The sequence below is a fragment of the Chlamydotis macqueenii genome, chromosome Z (assembly GCF_036417535.1).
Source record: "Chlamydotis macqueenii isolate bChlMac1 chromosome Z, bChlMac1.mat, whole genome shotgun sequence".
Lineage (NCBI taxonomy): Eukaryota > Metazoa > Chordata > Aves > Otidiformes > Otididae > Chlamydotis > Chlamydotis macqueenii.
Window position 1 is genome coordinate 58,457,858 of NC_141593.1, and position 24,362 is coordinate 58,482,219.

General features: G+C 38.5%; 1 protein-coding gene across 1 annotated transcript in view; it reads right to left on the reverse strand.

Annotated features, from left to right (window-relative positions):
• Positions 1-1,193: 1,193 nt before the first annotated feature.
• The window catches only part of FBXL17 (F-box and leucine rich repeat protein 17), a 310,951-nt gene continuing 287,782 nt past the window's right edge, over positions 1,194-24,362 (reverse strand). Inside the window, exons 8-9 of the mRNA XM_086770407.1 lie at positions 18,509-18,651; positions 1,194-1,993 (exon numbers count right to left, since the gene is read on the reverse strand). Coding sequence (XP_086626533.1) covers positions 1,856-1,993; positions 18,509-18,651 — 281 coding nt within the window. The 3' untranslated portion in view covers positions 1,194-1,855. The remainder of the gene's footprint in view (positions 1,994-18,508; positions 18,652-24,362) is intronic.

Sequence of the window (24,362 nt, forward strand, 5' to 3'; positions counted from 1 at the left end):
AGACTTCAGCCTTTCTGTTAGCATAGTCTAAGTACAGTTACTAGCACAGATAAACAGAAGACACCACATCTTTATTATTTTATTAAAAGCCATTGCAAGATCAAAGGTTTCACGAAAAAATAGAAACTTACAAATTGTGTGAATAGTTTTAATGCACTCATAAAAAGACATTAAATGAAAAATGACTAAGATTCGGTACTATATTTGCAATATAAGACATTGGCTTTATTCTGAAAATATTGTTGCATTTTGGAGTAAATAAAAAGTCTAGCATTACACATGTTCACGGGTATTTACCACTTATTTAAAACAAAAACTTTACCATATATTTTTTCCAGAGAAATCGGTTCATCCCCATTTTGAAAAGTCTAATAAGAAAACATTCAACGCCCTCACTGGAATTACTGTGAGCTGATGTTTCTATTGTAAAAAATTATGCTATGGAAATCAACAAACAGTTTTACAGAAAGTTATACAGCCATACTAAACAAGCTTCTGGGTTATGCTGCATTAGACCTTCTGGATTAGCAAAACGTTTTGATAATAAGGGCAACTCTTCAGCTGAAGCTTAAGCATTTCATACTTTGGATTAAAATGTTGTAATCTTTGAAAAACAAATATCCAGTGTTATACACCCGAAAACATTCTTAACCAAATGGCAATACTCTAAAGGTTAATGCAACTTCAAATTGAAGCTGCAGTGTCTGTATTTTCACTATCCCCATGTCAAATTTAGCTCCTTAGAATGCACTATGACAGACAGAAAATTAATTGTTTTATGTATTTTCTCTGGGTATTTTCTTGCATACACTGTATTACAAAGCATCTGATCCTACAAAATGATACTCATAATGGGACTCATGTTAGATGGCCTTCTCGAGGTAAGCACTCTTTGCATTTTAAAATCTGTTTTAAGATAACAACCACAGAGGAAATGAGAGGAATTCTGTTATTGGCTTACATCCATTCATCTGAATTTCCCAATTCAGCAACATAACAACATAGTCAGAGGAGAAAAAATCACTTAAAAAAGAGTAATTTTTTCAATCAGATGTTTAAACATTATCTGTTAATTTATTTCTGATGGTTTATTCAATCACTGTTTGACTTTATGAAGTGGGAGCTGGTTATTAGTGTTAGGTTAAGCACTGTTAACAAGGTGGAAAGATTTGGAAATCTCTATAGCATCTTCTATTTTAAAGAAAACAAAGAAAGAAGATAGCAGTTCTGTTGACTGATTGAAAGAAAATAAGTAAGATTGTCCATTAAATATCCATTCTGCCATTATCACTGTTTACTAAGATTCTTTTTTAAAGTAATGATTTATATAATTACCAAAATGTTTATATGAAAATCACAATTCTTTGTAGATTTTCTTATTACTGTGCATCCTAAAATTCTTGGGGTAGCTTTAGTAAGTAATAGGCATCAAGTTTAGCTCCCAGTTTCAACACAGGCTTCTGTTCATCAGCTGCACTGGTGCTAGCACTGAGTTACCATTTACAAACCAAAGGAAACACGCATGACCAAGGCAAAGTAAACAGAGGAAAACAAGCTTAACATCTTCTATAACTCAAACTATCCAGAGAACTAGTAGGAATCCACTTCAAGAAATCTGCCAAAGGCTTTTATATCTTTTATGCAAACAAAAATACAATGCATTTCTAAAGTTTTGCTTCAATATCAGTACTTAGTTGTACAGTACATTAAAGTCAGTGTACAGCTTTTGCCATTTTACTGTAACCTCTGTAAACTCACAATTATATTGCATCATATGAAAGGTTGTGAACCCTCTGCAATCCCCATTATATCTACTGAACGCAGTAGAGTGGAACTGTCATGTTGCTATACGAGGTTAAGAGGCAGTAGACATATTCGGTGTCCAGCCCATTTGATAAGCTCGTTCCAACGTCCTCTTGCAATCCTGTAGCACAGTACTGAAGGTTATATGTGGATATTGCTGCACTAGCTGTTCCACTGTGGCTTCATTCACCTGCAATTGAAGAAAAGAATCTGTGATGTGCAGGAAGTGAATAAAAAGGGCAACATTATGCAAGCTAAATGAATAATCGTACTTAGGACTCCTGGGAGGACTTGCAGGATTGAGCTTTCCACTGATACTATTGGTTTGGATGCATTTATAACAAGACAAATATACAGAATGTAATATTCTGTTAGAGAAAAAAAACCCCACACGTCGACTTCATTGTAAAGGGAGAAATTCTATATAACATTCCAGTAAATACTGTTTGATTATTTGCAACTGAAGGCAAAAAATCTCCATTTGAAATCAGCTTGTTAAGAAAACTGCAACAATGCTTAACAATCTAGTAAACTATTTTCATTCGATACTTGACTATGCTGGCCACTCACAGAGCCCCAGACTGAATTATTCAAAGTCATCCTGTTTAACAAAGTGCTGCCCAGAGTAATGGATTTGTATCTTGAAATAGAAGCATATTTATTCAAACTTGCTAAAGCAGATAAAGGTTTGAAATGTAAGATTTCCTTGGCTTTGGAAAATGAAAATTGATTACATCTATTAATTAATTTATGGCACAGTTATGATACTTTTACACATTCTAAGTGGTAACTCCACAATTAACCTTACTGAAATGAACTTGTACTGTATAGTAGCTATCAATGCGGTTGCTATGAAAAATAAGGGATGACATGACCAAACACGAGGGAAAGAATGCAAACTATTCTACATTGCAGTTAGGTCAATTTACCAATTGCAAATATAGGTCAGTTTTTCCACAGGTTAAAAGTCCTGCATGTCTTCACATACATCACTGGTAGAAGTTTTTATTTCAGTCTTTTGGTGTGATGCTAACACTGCACAAAGGGTTTTGCGGGCAGAAATGGTGGCATCAATAATTGAAATACACAAGCTTGTCAAGGTCTGGGATGTCCCTCCTAAATCTCAGACATCAAAGGTATCACCTTTATTCTTGATTAGACAAGCCAATCAGACAAGCCTAGCTAAACCTAACACCTTGACAATTGCAGCACTGTGAGGGGATTAATTTGTCAATTATTTTTAAGCTGATTGCAGTTCATATCACAGAAGTAGACAGCTTTCTTCAGCCTTTAGATAAACAAAAGATTAACCTAAGAACCATAACTTTTAGGTAGCTCTCTTTGAAATCTTTGCTGAACATTTGGGCATTTTAAAATGCATTGGTATTAGATTTAAATACTGAACCACCTAGATCAGTAAGATGTACACCTAATATCATCATTTGCTTTTTTCCCCATGGTGTTCCACATTCAAGGCCAAAGGTAAAAAACTAGACTAAAACGGTTGCCACCATTACAAAGATCCATCCTGAGAATAATATTTTAAAGCACGGTGACCACAGTATCTAGTAATATTTTTGTCCTTAAAAGATAACAAGGAGTGCATCCTTCTGAACAGTGATTGCACTCAATGACAAGGATAGATGAAAGGTTTAATATCCAGTTCTTCTACTTTGATAACAGAAACTCTCTATCTATCTTCACTGGAAGTTTCATCTAGCTGAGACTGACTTGGAGAGAAAACTGGCTTAACTTCCCTCGGTAGCACAAACAGTACTCTTTTGGCAAATCACTATGTTACAGTAACATTTTCCAGTGCTGAAGACCAAGAAGGGGCTTTTAATGAATAAAAGTTAAATCAGAGATAGCACAAATCCTCCACAATATTTGGTATCTATTGTTGAATACATACTTTCAAGCTGTCAGCAACACTTCATAGAAAGATTCCTTGGATGGCAAAATCCCCTAAAGTAGCAGTATTTGCTACTTTTTGCCTATCCAAAAATAGTAAAAAGCCTTTTTTTTTTCTTCTCTAAATTTGTGGTGCAGAGAGCCATGGCAGAATCTATCATACTACCAGAAACTTTTCTTAATGGTTAACTCGGCCACAACAAAGGTGCTTACCACAGACAGCTGCTCATTCTGCTCTTTCTAAATGGGAAACTTAAAGAAGAGATACTGTTTATCTACTAGATATCATTATTAGTAGGTGGAAGTTATGATTTAACATATACTTGTTGGGCTTTAAATTTTAAAATAGCGTGGATATTATGGCTTTAGAGCCACTATCATGAGCAGATTTTCTGTTACAGGAAACAAAATAATAAAGCAAATTTGTTACAAAGATGATGTTCAAATACAGGAAGATAGGTAATGATCTCCATGTCTTTGACTCAAGACTGAACACATTTACAGAAGCTACAGTCTAGGTAGATATAAGCTAACGGTATTTACTACAAGCCTAACTTAAGTGAAATAGCATGGCCCATGATACTTAGGAAGACAATGTTACAACGGTAACTTTCAGTCTTAAAACCTATGAAGAAATCTATAGTAAACCATCCAGCACTAGCCATTTGTCCTAAGTTTTTTCTGACACAATTATTACTGGATGAAATAATATTTAATACAATTTTTACTAACTGCTATTACTACTTTACTAAATAGAAGAAAGAAACTTTTGGAATCGAATGTCAAATACAGTTACAAAATAAACATGAGCATGCAGAAGGCAGGTAAAATTATTGCAGAAGTAACACTGACAAAATCAGCTGTTTTATGACCAAAACCTGAACAGGAGAAGGTTTTCTGCATTTTTGCTAGAGTGTTAAATTAAAATTTTAACTTATTGGCTTGATCCTCGACAACAACTTGAGTGGTATTAAACAGTGAAGTAAAGACAAATCCTACATACACATTTGGAACCAGAACAATTATAGAAAGAAATCACTCTGAGTTTAAAAAATTGAGTTTACTCTCATGATAGAGGAAAAAATGATCCTACCAAGCTCCATGATAAATGATAATATATATGTAACTTTCAATTAACTGTAAAAATTTTTAATCCTAAGAAAGTAACAGAAAAAAAAGTTAAAAACTATGCTGGATAAAATAAATTCAATGTAAGATTACACAACACAAGAGGGAGAAAAAGGATCCTATTTGGCAGTGGGACAACCTGCATGGATCCCAGGATAAGAAACAAATGTGGACAGTTAAGCCAGAAATGAGCTCCTATCAGAAGATTTTGAAAGCTTTTCTTTTACTATGAGGGAAGTCAGGTCAAATATTGAAACACAGTAAAATTTTTAGTATTTTAAACTTTCTCTAGTATTGGACTGAAACTACTCTATTTAAAATGTAGGAAAATAGATAAATCCAAATTGTTCTTTGTTACTGAATGAGACAAATAATATCTAAGTCAACTCCCTAAGTATCCTTGTTATAAGTTCCTCTAATGGTAGGATTAAGATGAAAAGAAGTCTTATGCCTAACCATTAGAACACAAGCTTCTGTCTCTTTGTTAAGATGTAGTCTGGATGGTAAGAAAATGAAAGTACTGAATGGCATTCCCAGAATAAATTAATTACAAAACCAGCAATTTTCCCTTCTGAGCTTAAACAGTCTTGTTCAATGAATGAAAACTAAAAACCTTCACATCTTAAATGTGCTTTAAAATGTTATATTTTTCTTCCACAGAACTTTCATTAATCTTCATCTTTTGAGTTGTCAAAAGGAAGACTACTATCTGAAGACAAACTAGTTAGATTATCTAATGCATAATCATTCATTTGAATTTGAATAGCTCTTCAATTATGTTTTAAGACAATGAAAGAATGTAGTTCTTATCATAAAGAATCTAATAGGTTTGTGTGAATCCTGGTCATCAAACAGAAAAAAAGAAAACAACAACAAAGATTGCTTTGAAACTTATTTTTTCTTGCTGAAATAGAAATGTATTCCAGGCCAAAGAACAGATTAAAAAAAACCAACAAAGGAGAAGATGGGTTACAGAAACTGGTAGGACCAAGAACCACCTTCTAACTCAATTAGAGCAGTTACCTAGAAGTCACAATTTTGAATCCTTTTTGCTAAAAGAGATCTGAACACACATCACCCATTTCCCAGGAGAGTATACTTGATTTTGTGACAATTGTTTTCTGGGCTGGGACCTTCTTAATTTCTTCTGATGATGACAGTGTGGTTGTGTAGAAAGGATTTAAATATTACCTGCACTAGAGAAAAATAGTACCTCGTGATAATTAGGAGTTTATCTTGGAAAGAAGAACACGAATACCAATCTAGAGCATGTGAAGTGGACGAACATTCACAAAAGGGTTTTGGGAGTGCTCCTTTAGAACACTCTAATCTCGCTCTGCTAGGTATACACATAACAAGGGTGAAATATTGAGAAGAATGGGAAATTAGTGTTCAAAACTCTTTCTCTCCTTTAGGTAAAATGATCTACCCACAAAAGAAAGGTTGAAAAACCCCTCCAGTCTGTAAATATTTTTTTCCCATAATAAACTAACTGGCATTTATAAGCTGGTTTTTCAGGTTCAGGATAACCTGAAACTTCAGTTTTCAATTAATAAGCTACTCACAGAAAAATATTCACTCAGATTTTTTTTATCTAGTATGCTAGACTTAATAATCTGATCTGACTGCCAGTATTTACTGACTTGGTACACCATTTAGATCTGCCATGGACCACCATGACTAATTTTTTATGCCATCTTCCACAAGTTCTCTTGGAAAATTCTAACTACAAGCATAAACAGTTACTAGAAAATTTTTATGTTTTGCTTTTAGATATGCGATGTTATTTGACAGAATTCTAGTGATAATTTCAGCACCGTTTTCTTTCCTTTCTAGATTCTAAGATCAGGAATTTCTAAAAAATATCAAATGATCCCAAAGGGCTAGAATCTATTTGTCTTTACCTTTTGTTTCCATTATGTTCCTAGGACAGAGCTTATTAAATTCACAGGAGTAAAATTTTCCTAATCCCGTTAAGATAAATTAGGGATTACAACTGAAACCATCAGTTGAACTAGACATTTCTTTTTAATGAGATTGATAGCTTCATTCCCTCTGATGAACATGGCTGGCAAACTAGTAACAATGGATGAGGAGAAAGCTGAGGTACTCAACAACTTTTTTTGCCTCAGTCTTCACTGGCAGCCTCTCTTCCCACACCTCTCAAGTCAATGGACTGCAAGATAGGGACTGGGGGAGCAAAATCCCTCCCACTGTAAGAGATCAGGTTCATGACCACCTGAGGAACTTGAACATACGTAAATCTATGGGACATGACAAGATGCATCCAGAGACCTGAGGGAACTGGCTGATACAGTTGCCAAGCCACTCTCCATCATATTTGAAAAGTCATGGCAGTCAGGTGAAGTCCCTGCTGACTGGAAAAAGGAAAACACCACATTACTTTTAAAAAGGTTAGAAAGGAGGACCCTGAGGACTACAGCCCTGAGGACTACAGCCTCACCTCTGTGCCTGGGAAGATGATGGAACAGATCCTCCTAGAAGCTATGCTGAGGCACAAGGAGGACAGCCTTAGCTGTGATTTGAGACAGCCAGCACGGCTTCACCAAGGGCAAGTCTTGCCAGACCAACCTAGTGTCCTTCTATGATGGAGTAAGAATATCAGTGGACAAGGGAAAAGCTACAGATGTCATCTATCTGAACTCCTGTAAGGCCTTTGTCATGGTCCCCCACAACATCCTTCTCTCTGGATTGGAGAGATACGGATTTGATGGATGGACTATTCAGTGGATAAGGAATTGGCTGGATGGTCATATCCAGAGGGTAGTGGTCAGTGGCTCAATGTCCCGATGGAGATCAGTGATGAGAAGTGCCCCTCAGGAATCTGTACTGCGACCAGTACTGTTTAATATCTTTGTCAGTGACACAGACAGTGGGATCGAGTGCAACCTCAGCAAGTTTGCAGGTGACACAAAGCTGAGTGGTGCAGTTGACATGCCTTAGGGATGAGATGCCATCCAGAGGGACATGGACAAACTCAAGAAGTGTGCCCATGAGAACCTTCTCAGGTTCAACAAGGCCAAGTGCGAGATCTTGCACAGGGGTCACAACAATCCTCAGTATCAATACAGGCTGGGGGATGAAGGGACTGAGAGCAGCCCTGCCAGGAAGGACTTGGGTGTACTGATGGATGAAAAGGTGGACAGGAGCCAGCAATGTGTGCTCACAGCCCAGAAGGCCAGTTGTGTCCTGAGCTGCATCAACAGAAGCATGGCCGGTGGGTTGAGTGAGGTGATTCTCCCCATCTACTCTGCTCTTGTGAGACCCCACCTGCAGTACAGCTCCAAAGTCCTCAGAATAGGAAAAACATGGACCTGTTGGGAGCAGGTCCAGAGGATGGTCACAATGATGATCAGATGGCTGGAGCACCTCTCCTATGAGGACAGGCTGAGAGAGCTGGGGCTGTTCAGCCTGGAGAAAAGAAAGCTCCAGGGAGACCTTATAGCTGCCTTTCAGTACCTAAAGGGGGCCTATAAGAAAGATGGAGACCAACTTTTTAGTAGGTTCTGTAGCGATAGGACAAGAGGTAATGGTTTTAAACTAAAAGAGGGTAGATTTAGACTAGATATAAAGAAGAATTTTTTTACAATGAAGGTGGTGGAACACTGGAAGCGGTTGTCCAGAGAGGTGGTAGATGCTCCATCCCTGGAAACATTCAAGGCCAGGTTGGATGGGGCTCTGAGCAACCTGACCTGGTTGGAGATGACCCTGCTCCTTGCAGGGGGGTTGGACTAGATGACCTTCAAAGGTCCCTTCCAACCAAAATTATTCTGTCATTCTGTGTTTTTATGATTTGCAAGTAAGGAACAGAAACAGAGGTTTAAGGACTTTTCCTAAACATGACTTTCCTACTTTCCTACTTACTTTTAGTTAACTTGCCTTTTGTTGATATAATGTCCAGGAGATCTTCTCTTGGATTGGAGTACCACATAGCACATAAAGGAGCTTTAAAAAGCTTTGATTTTTAACTGAGAGATCTTCTTTACTATACTTCTAAGAAAAAATTTAAGACTGCCTACTGATCTCAAAAACTCCTATAGATTTATCAAGGACAGTTTCAGAATGCAGTTCTGATTCTAAAGCTACTAAAATGTCCCAGAAATGTCTATGTTTTGTCATTTAGAGCATTTCTCACTGAAACGGGAGAATAGAGTCATCACCCGGACTGCAAGTTTTATGCTGCTCTACACAGTGAAGAACTAGTCACAGTTAATCTAAACTCCTAATATAGCTTCCTATATAAGGAGAAGCTTCAGGGTAAGATCCAATTCACTTGATAACAGAAAAGACAAAGTTATCTCTATTCCAAGTTAATAACTGAAATCAATAAGCAGCCATAGAATTAAAAAATCACAAGCCCCCCCAAACCTAGACTAACAGGCAAAACCTCAGACTTGCACAACTGGATTAGTGCAAAGATGCAGTTTAGAACGTAGAAAAACTTGCCTATGCTCATTAGTGGTTCATAACATCATACAGGGAGGGACTGCTGAAATAACGTTTGCATAATATCTAACCTACTAGCCCTTGGACCTGGCATGTGGCTAGCTGATTTTAGAGAGAGTGCTGGTATCATGGGAACTCTCCTAGTGAGGACAATACAGGCAGGTATCTTCAGTTATACAACTTTATAGGCCAGTCATTAATAAAAAACAAAAAATCCAAGTTACAATATAGTTAGTCTGCAGTACCTGCAGAGAACAGCATTAACAATATATAGAACTGCCAGCTTAATTTCAGAAATCTAGTACTTGTAAAAAATTTTAGGGAAATGTTAGCACGTGAGAAGCAACACGCCAAAAGACTTTGAGGACTGCTATACAGATGATGTTTGATAGTACAGGTTAACAAGGTGCAAGTATTATCATTAAATTTCTAGAATAAAGAAACACAAATCCAACTTTATACAAAATAAATGCAAAATGCTTTGTTCCGAAAGGGTGTTCTTATTATGTTATTGATATTTTTGCTTACGGAGCGGTATTGCAGCATTAGCGGTACTGAAATTTGTGTGCATTTCTGTCCTGGTATACGTGGAGTAGTATTACATGAAAGCCAAATTTGTATTGATTGGACAAAGAAATGACTCTATAGTCACTGTGTGTGACTCTGCTCTAAGCTACAGTTTGCTTCCTCAAGTCAGTGTCTTATAAAAAGTGCACTTTGTTTGATTTTTTTTTCTGCTAATAGTTGAATGAATTATATTCTCAGGTGGCCCAATTATAACTGTTGCCTGTAGCCATAACAAAATTAAAGATTTCTGGAAACGTTTTGTGTGAAGTGCACTTGATCAGTTAAGGCAGTCATATTCCACAGAGTTTCAGTGACTGCCCTCATGCCCAGGGGCAGAACGTTTGTTTAGGACTTTAATAAAATAACAGCACTACCAATATTAGCACAATATCCTATAGTCCAAATAAAGTCCCTTACAATTTCAGCAGATAATGTATTTTGACTTAATGGATGTTGTTACTAAAAAAAAAAAAAAAAAGCAAAAGCACACATGCAGGCACATACAAACACTGTATTTATCGACTCATAAATAATGAAATGGACAAGTATAGTCTGATGTACTGTTATCAGGACATTAAACAACTTAATTTTGTTAAATCTTGGCAATTAACTTCCCACTTATATTTGGAAAGGAGAAGGAGAAGGTAAATAGAAATATCTGTAATCTGTTCTGCTGTGTGAAGTGAAATAAATGGAATACACAAACCTTCTCGTATTCAATGGTAGCACCTCTGGAAGGATTTCAGAAAAAGCAGTAAGGTTGCTTGGGGACTATTGCCCCATTACAGCTCTTTGCTTAAATCTTGACAGAAAGGCAGAGTCCTAGAGGGATGAAATTCATTGCTGCTCTTGTTTACACAGGTGAACGCTATTGCCTCAAACTGCCAGTCCCTGCACAATTGCTGCAGTCACTGTATTACTGCAAACTAGCAAAATAATCCATTTCAAGTCTCTGTGAGTTTCTAGCAAAGCCATCATTTCAGCGTTTGCTGTCCTAATCATTACTGCCAACAATATTGAATATAAAAGTTGTTTAAGTGATAAAGTTTTCTTTCTCAACCTCTTTGCTTATTGTGAGGGTTTAATTTTATATTAAATCAGAGAAACCATTCTAAAGAAGCCTGTTAGTTTGGCTGGTTGGTTGGTTTGTTAATTCTATTCTTTTCAATCAGATGAATTTCTTCCTTTCTTTCTACCTATGCAAGACTTCAAGGTAAAAATATCACCAGTGTCATAAGTATTTCAAATTTATGGCAAAACTCTGTGCATTGCTTTGTTCTTACTTATAAAAATTCCAGTTAATAAAGACCCATATGCAGTGAAATGACAGTGTTTATTTATATAGTGATAAATATTCTTTCAGATTACTTTCTGCCTGTTGAATTAATAGCATTGAATATTTTCCTTCCTATTCTGCTACATTAACAATAATTTGAGCACATTATTGTAATACTTGTCAAAATGATGGCCTATAAAATTAACAGAGAAATCATTCTCAAAAAGTTGCCAGCTGGCAAAAATGACTGAACGTTCCAGGGGAAAATGCTTCTAAAAAATTCATCTCTCTCTTTTTTTTTTAAATCATAAAAATGCTGACTACTTCACATTGCATTGTTCCTTAATAGCTGGTCTTATCCTGATTCTGAACCATTGATCACTACCTGAGGGCCCACTTTTTGGTTACAGTATGAAATGGTCAGGTGGTTGCTTTTTGAAAACAAGGACAAACTTATTAACTCAGGAAGATTCCATCTTCAGCCTACTGCCATGGGTATGTTGCTGAAATACCAGCCTGGAAGCTAAAAAATTTTTGGTAAAGAAACGGTTAAACTAGAAGTACAAAAAGTTCAATTTCTATAAAGATTCCTTTTTTTTTTTATACTCTAGCAGATGCTTTCGTTCACGTAAGTAATGGATCTGTTATTCTAGTTAGCTAGGAAAAAAAAAAGTATTGTTCAGTCTCTTAAAATTATTGTGTTGAAAATCAAAGTGAAATAAATGATATTTTTCCTTTGTTGTGGGTTAGCAAGGGTAACTGCAGTTTCCTTCTAATGGGATTCACAGATTTTATGAATCTAAAATCTTCATTATTCATGGAAAGATGTATCAATGGCAGCTCTTACATTATACATACAAAACTTTAAAAAATACAGTGCATCCTTTTTAATATGCAGCAATATAACTTGAACAAATTATAGTGATTTAAGAGAAAATAAATGCTATAGAATTTTTCTTAAAGGCAAGGATTGGCTATTTTCCGTCCTCTTCAAGATCACAAAACCATAATTTCATATCTCAAAATGAACCCCTTAAAATATAAAAGAATAAATGGTAGCAATTTGTCAGGGTTTTTGATCAAGCTAATGATAGTTAGCATTTTCTGAAGGTGGAAGGCAAACTGTTGTAATAATTATATTAAAACAAGCCATGGCTCTGTAGTCTTGCTGGTCTACTGTTAAGAACAGTTTAGCTCTAAAACTTATTTGAAAGCTAAAGATGTATCTCTAGAACCTAAGATCTTACCTCTTTTTCACTTTCTTCAGTTACAGATTACCTATGTAAATTAAAAGTGTTTGAATGAACAGTAACAATGTTTCCGATTGTGTTTACTAGTAAGTATCTATGAACTGGAAAACTCTTTTTGCACTGAGTTGTTAAGTTTTTTCACAAGCTGGCATTTCCTCATATGCAACAAGAGCAGTATCTCAGTTAGGCTGATTTGCAGTTTGCACAGGATATATATTTACACATATTTCTAAAACAGATTTTACAGAAGGATAAAGTGATCAATTATTTTAAAAATTACTGATTTTCTAAAAACGTACTCTTACTTGAGATGCAAATGATTTCTTAAGAGACCATTTTTATTTTTAGAGGTCATTTATCTTCCTTCCTGTCTGTGGTAATAGAAAAGAGTTTGTCTTTTTGTCAGTTGTACTGACCATCAATTTCTGTGTTCTAACATCTCACTAAAACTAAAATAGGAAATACGCGCTACAATTCACCTGAGAAAGTAATCTGGAATAAGCTACAGGCTTTCAGAAGTATTTTAACGAAAAGCAGCCTGAATTTCTCAAAAGAAAAAAAAAAAAAAAGGAAAAAAGTAATGAATAAAGGCCATCATGATTTATTAACTGAAGTTGTGTATCCATGCACAGACAACTTTGTCCGACTCACTTCGTTTCATTCACATATAGCTCTGAATATTGAATTTTGTGGCCTCTCTTTCTCACTGTCCCTTTTCTGCATATTTCCTGAGAAATGTCTCCTGCATTTACACGGTAACACTGTTGATAACCATTGCAAATAGCATCATAGCTACAGGAAGAGCATCCCGAAATACGAAAATCTGTGTGATAATAGTTGCAAACTCCTTAGGAAGACTATTCTAACACATTGTTCAACCAGCCAAGCTATCAGCCAGAAAAACAGATCAAATTTTTTTCAATTAGCCACTGTTTCCTATGCTATCCCACCACTTTCCACAAAGGTGAAGACTTCAAACTGCCATTACTTAAAGCCACTTGGGTTGTTGAAAATAATAAAAAACTGCTACAAAGACATCTTTAAAATGAATTCTACCAATAAATAGCATAGAGAACATTGCCCTCTTTCTCTGATTTACTTTGGAAGTAAGAAATACAAAATATTTAGAAATAATTAATTAAGTAGCTACAATAAGTAAATATTATATAGATCAGTCTAGGAGTAGGAATTTGTTCAGAAAAAGAAGCTTGAAACATCTGGATTCGAATCTGTGAATCTGATGTAGGCATCATTTTATGCCCTTAGGATGCAAGTACGGCTCTCAGGAATCCTGATGTCAGTGTTTGTGTGAGGAAAGAAAGCACCCTGTAACTGCCCACACCTCTCCCAAAGTATTTAAAGGAAAGCACGAATTATACTTTAAAATATATACTTTCCTGAACTGTGTTTCAAAAAAATAGGGAGCTACAATTAACATTTGGTTTGAAGAATGGGTAGTCATGTTCTCTTTCTACTGTGGTGGGACTGAACGGAGGTGAACTGAATATAACCCCTGGTTCTGGAGACAACTCTGCCTTTCTCAATATTTACTGAGGTGACAAATCAGAGCTTCAGCATACCCTGGCAGTACACAAACCAGCTACATGTTCCCACACACCCATGTCAAGTCCCAAAATACAACCTTGGCTGCAGCCCATAACAACACAGCACTCCTCTATGCACAGAAACCAGGAGTTTGAGGTTTCGTTGTGCTGCCAGACCATCAGGAAGAGGCAACATGAGTGAATGAAGCCTGGCTTATCGCCCCTGGGAGCAGGACACAGTGCGAATGTAGGCAGTAATGCCAGAATGCAAAACAGAAATACTTTGTCTTTTATGCCTTTTCCAATTACAAAACTCCAAAATGTCCCGCTTAGGCCTTAAATAACTACTGATTTTATCTCTTACTACTTTCGAAAGAAATGGAGAATGGCAACATTTTCTTTTTATGAAACACAAGACTCGTGCAGTCCCACGAGCTGTCGGGCTCCCCATACAGATCCGCAAATACATATGCACAGAGATACACATTTGCATGCAGCTGATACCCTGTACCATGCGAGAGAGCAGAAGGGAGAAGAGTCCTAGCTGCTGCCGAGTATGTGATGATGCTTGTATGCAGGCAACTGGGGAATTTCACTCTCTAAAACAGAGGTACTTAAAAATATTTAGGGTCTGCTTTCTGCATGCCTAAATACTTTTGGAGGTCTGGATCACAGTCTCTCAGAAGCCAATCTGATACAGAAATCTAATGGTATGTGTCTCACTGTACCTCTGCTGTACAATGCAGGACCCCACAGAGATCAAGCTAGCATTTCCTGAGCTACTCATGGAAATGGAAGCAATAAGTGATACTACCACGTCTATGTGACAGTATCTCATAGGCCTTGCTGAGTGGTAATTTTCTTGGACAAGGTTCTCCACTTTGGCAACCAAGCTGCTAGCAAGACTTATGCCTGTGTGTCCTCACTGCCCTGCTCCTTTCCAGTAGTACCAGTTTGTTCACAGTTCTCTCCAGGCCCCAGATACCACTGCTGTGTAGTGCAGGGAAAGTCAAATTTGGCTAAGTCATGGAGGTGCTAGGGAAAATCGGGGGAAAAAAAAGAGACATTTGCTCAGTTACCTTGCCTGTGATATTTTTACATTGAAAAGAATATTTAGATTTTATGTATCTAAGCATAAGCATGTTTTCTAAACCAAAATTCTGCTATGGATAGTTCTAAAAGACTTTTCGGCATTTAATAATCTTTGACTTTTTTTCTGTATGTGATTTGTAAATAGTGATTATGTTGCTATTTAGCAACATTTAGATGTTGAAAAAATAGTGTTAAAATGCTTACTAGAAAACTTCCAACTTAAATATATACCCTTATGATGATGATCTTATGGTTAAGTTGGCATTTTTTATGACTTCTCAACACTATGACGTTTATTTTAAGGCAAAGACCATATTGCTCCTGTGGTGTGCATGTTAGATGGTAGGAAACATGATAAAAAGAAAGGTCATAGCAACAGCAGTTTGATGAGAAATGAATAATTTGATTATTTACATGGTGTGGATCAATAATGCTCTGCATCTACTGACACTCACTGCCTGGAGGCACTCAGATAATCAATGGCACAAAACAGAGCCTGCCTTCACCCAGGCTTGCAGCCTCTAATCTTTCTTGGGACGACCCCTGACGCCTCTAATTTATGTCAACTGCATATCAAAGAAATTCCAAAGAGCCTGGGTCATAAAGAGTATTTTAGTGGTAACCATTTGAAGTCTACTTACATATGTTCCCTATGTAACTGTGTTTAAGTACTTCCCCTCCAATGCCTAGGAATTCCTAGAAAGGCATAAATGCTACCTGGGAGTAGGATAACAGTCAGTACCTCAGAAAAGGAAGGCTGGTTAGAAGGAGCAAATCTTCTAACCATCTCTTCATTGCAAGCTGACAATAGTCCGAAGACAAGAATTTCAGTCAACAGGGCATGTAAATAAACCCTTCTGCACCACCCAAGAATTCTCTTTAATGATGTGCCGGGACACTGACATTTTTAATTTAATAGAGCAGCCACTGGAAAAAATTAGTTCTGCATGATACTGGGGAGAGACAGTTGAAGACATGATTTTGTTCAGTAATTTCTCTGTTCATTTGCAGTGGAAAAAGGGAGCTGGCATCTTCTAGCTGCCAAAAACTCTTAAGTCAAGGATACTTACTTCATGCTGTCTGTGGAGCTATTTTTTCCCATCACGGCTTTGCAAGCAAGAAAATAATTCCCAGTGGTAGTCCTACTGCTACAGTGTTTGCTGTAACAGCATTTACTCATTTCTTAACAAGTTTTAGCTACCATACTTTGAATACTCGTACATATGCATGCACACAGACACTTACCTCCCCCCCCGTACATATACACACTTACAGGCATGCAGTCAACATTGCTTTTCTATCTTTCTAAAGTTTTCTTAAAAAATATTTCTTTTTCCCATTTAGCAGTTGATTTTCATAGCACAAAAGATGGTGTATAATCCTTTGTAAAGAATTAGGAAAGCATCAACAAGCAATTAGAGGAATACAGACCGTAGTACATGTATTTTAACTGACGAGGTAGTAAAACTTGTTTTCAACATCAAGATCATTGATTTTCTATAGCAGCTGAAGACAGAATAAAATTATTGCACTTATTAGATCCTTGTTGATTGTTCAACATTAGCTAAATCCACAAAATAAATATATGTGTAAAATTGATCCGGTGATTCAGGGTCAGATCTAATTCCGAAGGTCAAGTAACCCTCTGAACATTCTCTAAGTACATAATCTTAGCACAATCCGTCAAAGAGACTCACACACTCTTTTTGTCTATTGGCTCTTAGAAAACACTAATGTTTAGGAGATTAAGTGGAGTCAGCTATAATAGACAGAGCAATTCTTCCAAAGTGCTCAACCTCCCTCCAACTGGAAACTGTCTAAGGCTGGGTTTGCAAAACGCTGTTATTATGCTTTACCAGTTGAAATACTGGATTTTGTAACTGTCTTTTATAAAGCACTGCAAGACATGTAAGGTAATGGTTTTGAGCATAAAGTCTCTTAGACTAAAAACCTATGTTTCCACAGGCTGTATATAATCAGAAATATGCAAGCCTGAGAGATATGCTTATGATGGGCATTACAAGCTGGACATTTCATTCATGATGGCTAGAAAAGAAACAATCTCTGCAATTATATTTGAAGATTTGATATCAGAGACTCTGAACCTCCAAGGACTTAACTATTTGTGCTCTGCTCCCAGGCCTCTTGATCTCTCTTCTCTCAACACAGACATGATTCCTGAAGCCTATACACAGGGCGAGGTGGAGCTGGACTACCTTGTTCTCTCTTCTAATGATAAAGTGCTAAAACTTATACACTTTCTTAATATAGTCCAAGCAGGAAAGCAATATAATAAGAAATATAGTATTTTTTTTCTTTTTTTTAGCATTGTCCTGGTTTTGGCAGGGATGGAGTTAATTTTCCTCTCAGTAGCTGGTGTGTTTTGGATTTCGTGTGTGAAGAATGTTGACAAACACCCTGATAATACGAGTTGTTGTGAATGAGACCAAGGACACTGTCTGGCTTTCCAAGTCTCGCGAATTTGCAGATGCAGGAAGCTGGGAGAAAGACAGACAGAATAATTGACCCAAACTGGCCAAAGAGAGCATTCCATGCCATGAATGTCATGCTCAGTATATAAGTGGGGGCAGGCCAGGGTGGGTATCTGCCTTCCTGGCATCCATCTTTCCTCCTCGTTTTGCTGGCATTGTTCCCTCTACCTTGCTGGCTCCCTTTTGCTCCTTTGCTTGCTGCTGGTTTTCGTTTCTGTGATCGCTGCTCGGGATGGGCTGTATCGGTCGTTGGGACATCAGGTGGTGAGAAAATATATATTGTTCACTTTGTATATTTTAATGTCCTTATATTCTGTTATTATTGTAGTTTTCCCTTGTTATTTTAGTAAATTGTCTTCATCTCAACCCACGAGTTCTCCTTCCTTCCCAATTCTCTCGCCCATCCCACTGGGGAGAGGGAAGGTGAGCGAGAAACTGTGTGGTAATTCGGGCTAAAGCATCACAAGCATTATGGCTTTATCCAAATCCTTGTCTTTGTGTTTTCAAAACCATTATACATGAGCAAGTACACAGACGTATATAAAAACACTCTGGAAGTAACACTGAAGAATTTCTTTATTCTATTGTTTCTTTTTTTCTTTATTTTTAAAAAACAAAGTAGTCTGTCAAGTAATGAAATGACGTACCAATCACTTTTAGCCAAAAATATTCAAACCCCTCGGAGGGTAGATTTTACATAAAATTTGTGTGAGCACCTCTGGCTGTGGGCGTAGCCTGTGAGTGTATTTTGAAAATCCACATCAGCAAAAATTTATAACGCTCTTTTTAGTTCTCTAGATACTTTTTTAGCTAAATATGTGAATGCAATATACTAGAAGAGTTACCACAGTAGTGAACACCAAAGCTGTTTGTACAGAAACACTTAAGCCTTCCTGTCTCTCTCCCTCCCTTACACATGCACACGTGAACACTCCCTCTCACACACACTGAGAAGCAGTTCATGCAAATGCTCCTTACCTGATCACATCTCATCAGCCCTAGATATCTGAGAGACTTGCTGCTTTGTGCAATTTGGGTGGCTCCATGGTCTGTGATTTCTTTGCACCATCCAACATCCACTGTCTCTATTGTCATGCTGTATCGTCCAATGGCTATCAGAGCTGTAAAGACATTACAGATATGAACGACATAGCTTGTGGAGATGGTAAGCTCAGTTCTATGTATACACTAAATGATGTTAAAATTAAATTCTGAGAAGCAGGGGCCATGTACCTTGTAAAAGATCTTACATTTCAGCCCCTTTAACTATGAAATAGCTGTCTCTTCAAATTAGGAATACACACATGCGCAAACACATACAAACACACAGATGAACAGATTTTCCTATGTATTTTTCTGTCTATCAATCAAGATAAACAGACCAGTTAGAAGAGATGTTCTATAGGAGTTCTTTTTTTTTTCAGCAAAATTATATTGCAAAGACAGCACAGAGAATAACAGGACATTTTCTGTGTCAATAAACCAAATCATTTTAGAATGTGGGTATCTTATGTCATACATTTTATAACTATATTCTAAAATTGTATTTGTTTCCCATTGTTCATATTGATGATGTAAAAATGATATGTCTCACTTCCATGTTTTCTTCATGAACACTTTTCCAATAAAAAAACAAAAAATTAAAAAGGCCAGGAGGAATGAAAACAAAACCAGGAACGTTTATAAAAGGAAAAGAAAGGAAAGAGGATCTGTAAGTTCTGAAAGGACTGAAAAATGGTAGGTAGGAGTAACCACGAGGAATCTGATCAGGCTGGGAAGGCTTTGTCAAGACATGGCCAGTCTGGAATGACAGAAAGGATACCAATTACTAGCACCTTGGTCACCACGGACTAGAACACTTTCCAGGAAATACAGGCTGGAAAACTGTTAAGTCAATTTGGAATTTATTAACAGAAATGAGCAACAGTCTTCAGCAGCTAAAATCTCAGCTAAAGAAAAAAGTCTGCATAGTCTGGTCCCGATCGGGGCTGAACTACGACAACATCTCTCTTTTTTTTTATTTTCTGTTTTCCCTTTCTTAAATACGTTATCGCAGAGGCGTTATCACGGAACATTCTGCTACCAATTGGCTCGGCCTTGGCCAGCAGCAGGTCTGCCCTAGGCCCGGCTGAGTCCACTGAACAAAGGGGAGCGACTTCTAGCAGTTTCCTACAGAAGCTGCCACCTTAGGCCCCCCCTCACTAACAAAACCACGACAGATGTGAAGAAGCTGAGCAGGGGCAGAGGTGCAGAGGGGGAGGCGCAGGCCTCATGGGCCTTGCAGGCTTCACCCTCTGGCCTCTCGCCAGGTGGCCGACTGGGCCTGACTCAGCCCGGCCCGGCTGCAAGAAGTGGAGAGGAGATGAGATGAATGATGTGAAGAGATTCTGAGAGGTGTCTGCCAGCCTCTTGTGAAGAACTTTTCTTGTGAGAGGAACAGCTGCAGACGCCAAGGTCAGTGAAGAAGGAGGGGGAGGAGTAATGCGGCTCCTGGCCAAGATTCCCCTGCAGCCCGTGGTGCAGCCCACGGTGGAGCAGGTTGTCCCCCTGCAGCCCATGGAGGTCCACGCAGGAGCAGAGATCCACCTGCAGCCCGTGAATGACCCCACACCGGGAGAGGTGGATGCCTGAAGGTGGCTGTGGTCTGTGGAGGGCCCGTGCTGGGGCAGCCGTTCCGGAGAGACTGCACTCCGTGGAAGAGATGTCCCATAGCAGAGCAGTTTCACGAAGAACTGTGGCATATGGGTAGGACCCCACAATGGAGCAGAGGAGGAATGCGAGGAGTTCTTCCCCCAACTGTGAAGCAGCGGCCTAAAACAACGCATGATGAACTGACTGCAACCCCCATTCCCTCTTCCCCCCTGTGCCGCTCGGGAGGGGAAGGTAGAGATAATGTTAAGCTTGGGAAGGGGGAGCGGTGGAGGGAGGTTATCTTGTTCTCTGTCTCATTCTCCTGCTGTTTGTAGTAATAAATGAATAGTTTTCCCCAAGTCAAGTCTGTTTTGCCCATAACGATAAATTTAAGGATTTTCTCCCTGTCTTTATCTCAAACCTCGAGACATTTTTTCTTATATTATCTCCCCCTATTCTCTCGGAGGGTGGGGGGAGTGAGAGAGAGACTGCGTAGTCTGGTCCCGATCGGGGCTAAACTACGACAATTTGATTTTCCGTTCAGCAGCAGTATTAAATAGCTGGGTATTCTTTAATACATAAGAACAACTGACAACATTTTTCTAATTTAATTACAAATGACACTAGAAATCAATTACTGTATTACAGATGGCTGAAGATTTAAAATATCCTGTCATATGGTAGTAGAAAATAATATATTTATTTTGTATTTTGCAACTCTTTGTCCCCAGATTAGTAGACATATTTCTGGAAAGAAAATATTTAGACAAGAGTGTACAATGTTACACTGTAGGCATATATTGCATCTATGAAATGCACAGAGGGTATGCCATTTAAAAAGACCAATGACCATATTTTCAGAAAATTTCAATGTGTGCATCTGTACCCTCACAAGAATATTCCTGGTCAGCGGAAAGATACACTACTCAGTCTCTATCAGCACCCAACAGTGGGATATAAAGAAAGGCCATGAGAACAGGTGAAAATGTAACAATACTTACCCTGAAAACTTTTCCTTACATCAAAAAAATTGTGGTCAGGGACTTTCTGAGCCACGGTTGATGCCTCTGTACTTCTAGAAGTTCATCTAATCAGTCTTGTAATACACAACATATTTTATGCTCAGCAACATCCTCTGGCAAGGAATTCCTCAGTTCAGCTACCTTCTCTTTTGAAAACTGCCTTCCCTTGTGTCGTGGTTTTGTTTAGTGAGGGGGGGCCTAAGGTGGTAGCTTCTGTAGGAAACTGCTAGAAGTCGCTCCCCTTTGTTCAGGGGACTTGGCCGGGCCTAGGGCGGACCCACTGCTGGCCAAGGCCGAGCCGATTGGTAGCAGAATGTCTCGTGATAACGCCTCTGCGATAACGTATTTAAGAATGGGAAAACAGAAAAAAAGAGAGAGAAGAGAAGATGTGAAGAAGCTGAGTGGGGGCAGAGGCGCAGAGGGGGAGGCGCAGGCCTCATGGGCCTTGCAGGCCTCACCCTCTGGCCTCTCGCCAGGCAGCCGACTGGGCCCGACTCGGTCCAGCCCGGCTGCAAGAAGTGGAGAGGAGATGAGAAGTGAATGAGATGTAAAAAAGATCCTGAGAGACACCTACCAGCCTGTTGTGAGGAACGGCTGCAGACACCAAGGTCAGTTCAGAAGGAGGGGGAGGAGTAATGCGGCTCCTGGCCAAGATTCCCCTGCAGCCTGTGGTGACGACCATGGTGGAGCAGGTTGTCCCCCTGCAGCCCATGGAGGTCCACGGATGAGCAGAGATCCACTTGGAGCCCATGAAGGACCCCGCACCGGGGGAGGTGGATGCCTGAAGGCAGCTGTGGCCCGTGGAGGGCCCACTGGGACAGCTGTTCTGGAGAGACTGCACCCCGTGAAAGAGATGACCCACGCCGGAGCAGTTCCACAAAGGACTGTGGCCCGTGGGAGGGACCCCACAATGGAGCAGGGGAGGAATGTGAGGAGTTCTTCCCCCGACCATGAAGCAGCGGCATAAAACAACATATGATGAACTGACTGCAACCCCCATTCCCTCTTCCCCCCTGTGCCGCTCGGGAGGGGAAGGTAGTAGAGATAATGTTAAGCTTGGGAAGAGGGAGGGATGGATGGAGGTTATCTTGTTCTCTGTCTCATTATCCTGCTGTTTGTAGTAATAAATGAATAGTTTTCCCCAAGTCGAGTCTGTTTTGCCCGTGACGGTAACTTTAAGGATTTCTCCCTGTCCTTATCTCAAACCTTGAGCTGTTTTTCCTTATATTTTCTCTCCCTATTCTCTCGGAGTGTGGGGGGAGTGAGAGAGAGACTGCGTAGTCTGGTCCGATCGGGGCTGAACTACGACACCTTGATTGTTTTGAACCTGCCCTAAAACTTGATCCAGGACTTCCCCTTTCATGACTGCTTAGTTCCTCTGTGAATGCTTTCTGTAAATTCCAACAGATTGTATCAACTAGGTCTTCCTTATTCCTTGCCGACTTCTTCAAAGTACTGCCTGACACAATCATGAAGCACAACCTCTCGCAACAAAAGCTATGTCAGCTCTGCCTGGATGCATCATAGTTATTCATGTGTTCACTAATCATATTCTGTATTATTACTAATTTGCCTTATACAGATGTCAGGTTTATCAGTTAATATTTTTCTGGTCTTTTCTGAACCTTTTTTGGAAATACCTCTGCCAAGCAATCCTGTGGTATCCAAGCAGGCTTAAGTGAAGGATTACACAGCCCAGTTAGGAGCTCGGCTATTTAATCCTTGAGTTCTTTTAGAAGTCTTGAGTACACATGGTCTTCCACTTGTACAAGCAAAATACTTTAAGCCACAAGTTTCAGCTAAGAAAATGTTTGGACTGCTCAACAACTTTTCCTCCTCTCTGCATTTTCCCTCAATACTCAGAATACATTGCTATTCTCAGAAAGCCTGGCAGTGATTTAACCAGAAAACATACAGTAAAAGCCTTACAAAGCAAGTTTGGGTTCCATGACTTAGGAACTTGCAGCACAATCAGCAGTAAAGAACAGTCAAAGGTGTGTTTCAATACTAATGACAACTGAGCTTAAAAACATAGTGAGTGACTAAACAGAAGAACACGATACATTGAAATTAAGTAGAGGTGGGTACACAAAAATCCACCATGTAGTTTAAAGATTCTGGCTTTGACACATGAACCTCTCCATATGTGAATATTTAACAATGCATTCAATTCTTTTCTGTCCTTTTTTAATACTGTCATTTATTTTGGCAAAAGCAAGATTTCGTATTTCTTTTTCCATCCTTAGGTTGGTGGAACGGAAATCAACTGATGTACAGCTCCTACATAGCAGAAGATGAAGTGTAATGTCTCTAACTGGAATGGGAAAATAACCCGCCCAGCCTTGAGCTGTATTAAACAAATTTTTTTTTCCAGTTTTAATGATACTTTGTTGTAGCTTAGAAGGTGAAAGGAGATATGCAGGACCAGGTTTGCAGGCAGAGGTTGCATCTTTTAGACTTTAGTTGGAAGAGCTGGAAGAACAAGACAAATTTGGTCCTTAGTCCACCACCATTAAAAGTAAATAGTATTTAAACCCCATTTTATTTTAAAGTGATTAAGTTAATCTGACATAGTTAAATACATCTGCTACTCTAGGCAGAAATGACGCTTTAGAGAGGAAAGATCTCTGCTTAACCTGATGTAAACTGTGGAACCAATGGTTGCCGTGTGAATGTTGTCATGGTTAACTGCTTCTGGAGCTGGTCTAGGCAGGCACTGAGCTCTCACCGCTAAAAAAACGAGGGAGACGAGACTGCTAAACTTATTTTGCAGGATTGCTTTGGGAAATGATAGTTGGCAGTGTATTATATTGAGGCTTTTCTCCCTGACCTTGTGTATATAATTTAAAAAATCAGAAATAGATATTACACTAATATGTTTAAAAATTCAGTAATCTAATATTTATAATTTAGTCATGACCATTCCCAAGTATAAGGTCACTTCAACAGAAAAAATAACATACGTATCTTTGGTATGAACAACTGGTATTTGGCTCACTCTTAATTTAATTTTAATGTATTTTTAAATCTGGAAACAAATACACTTGGTTTTGTATAATTTTACCAAATAAAATTGTTTGGAAATCTGCTGTACTAAGCAGAATTACATTCAACTAAACATACTTTTACTGACACGCGCCTACTACAAAATAGAGTACATCCTTCCTCAATAATCCTAG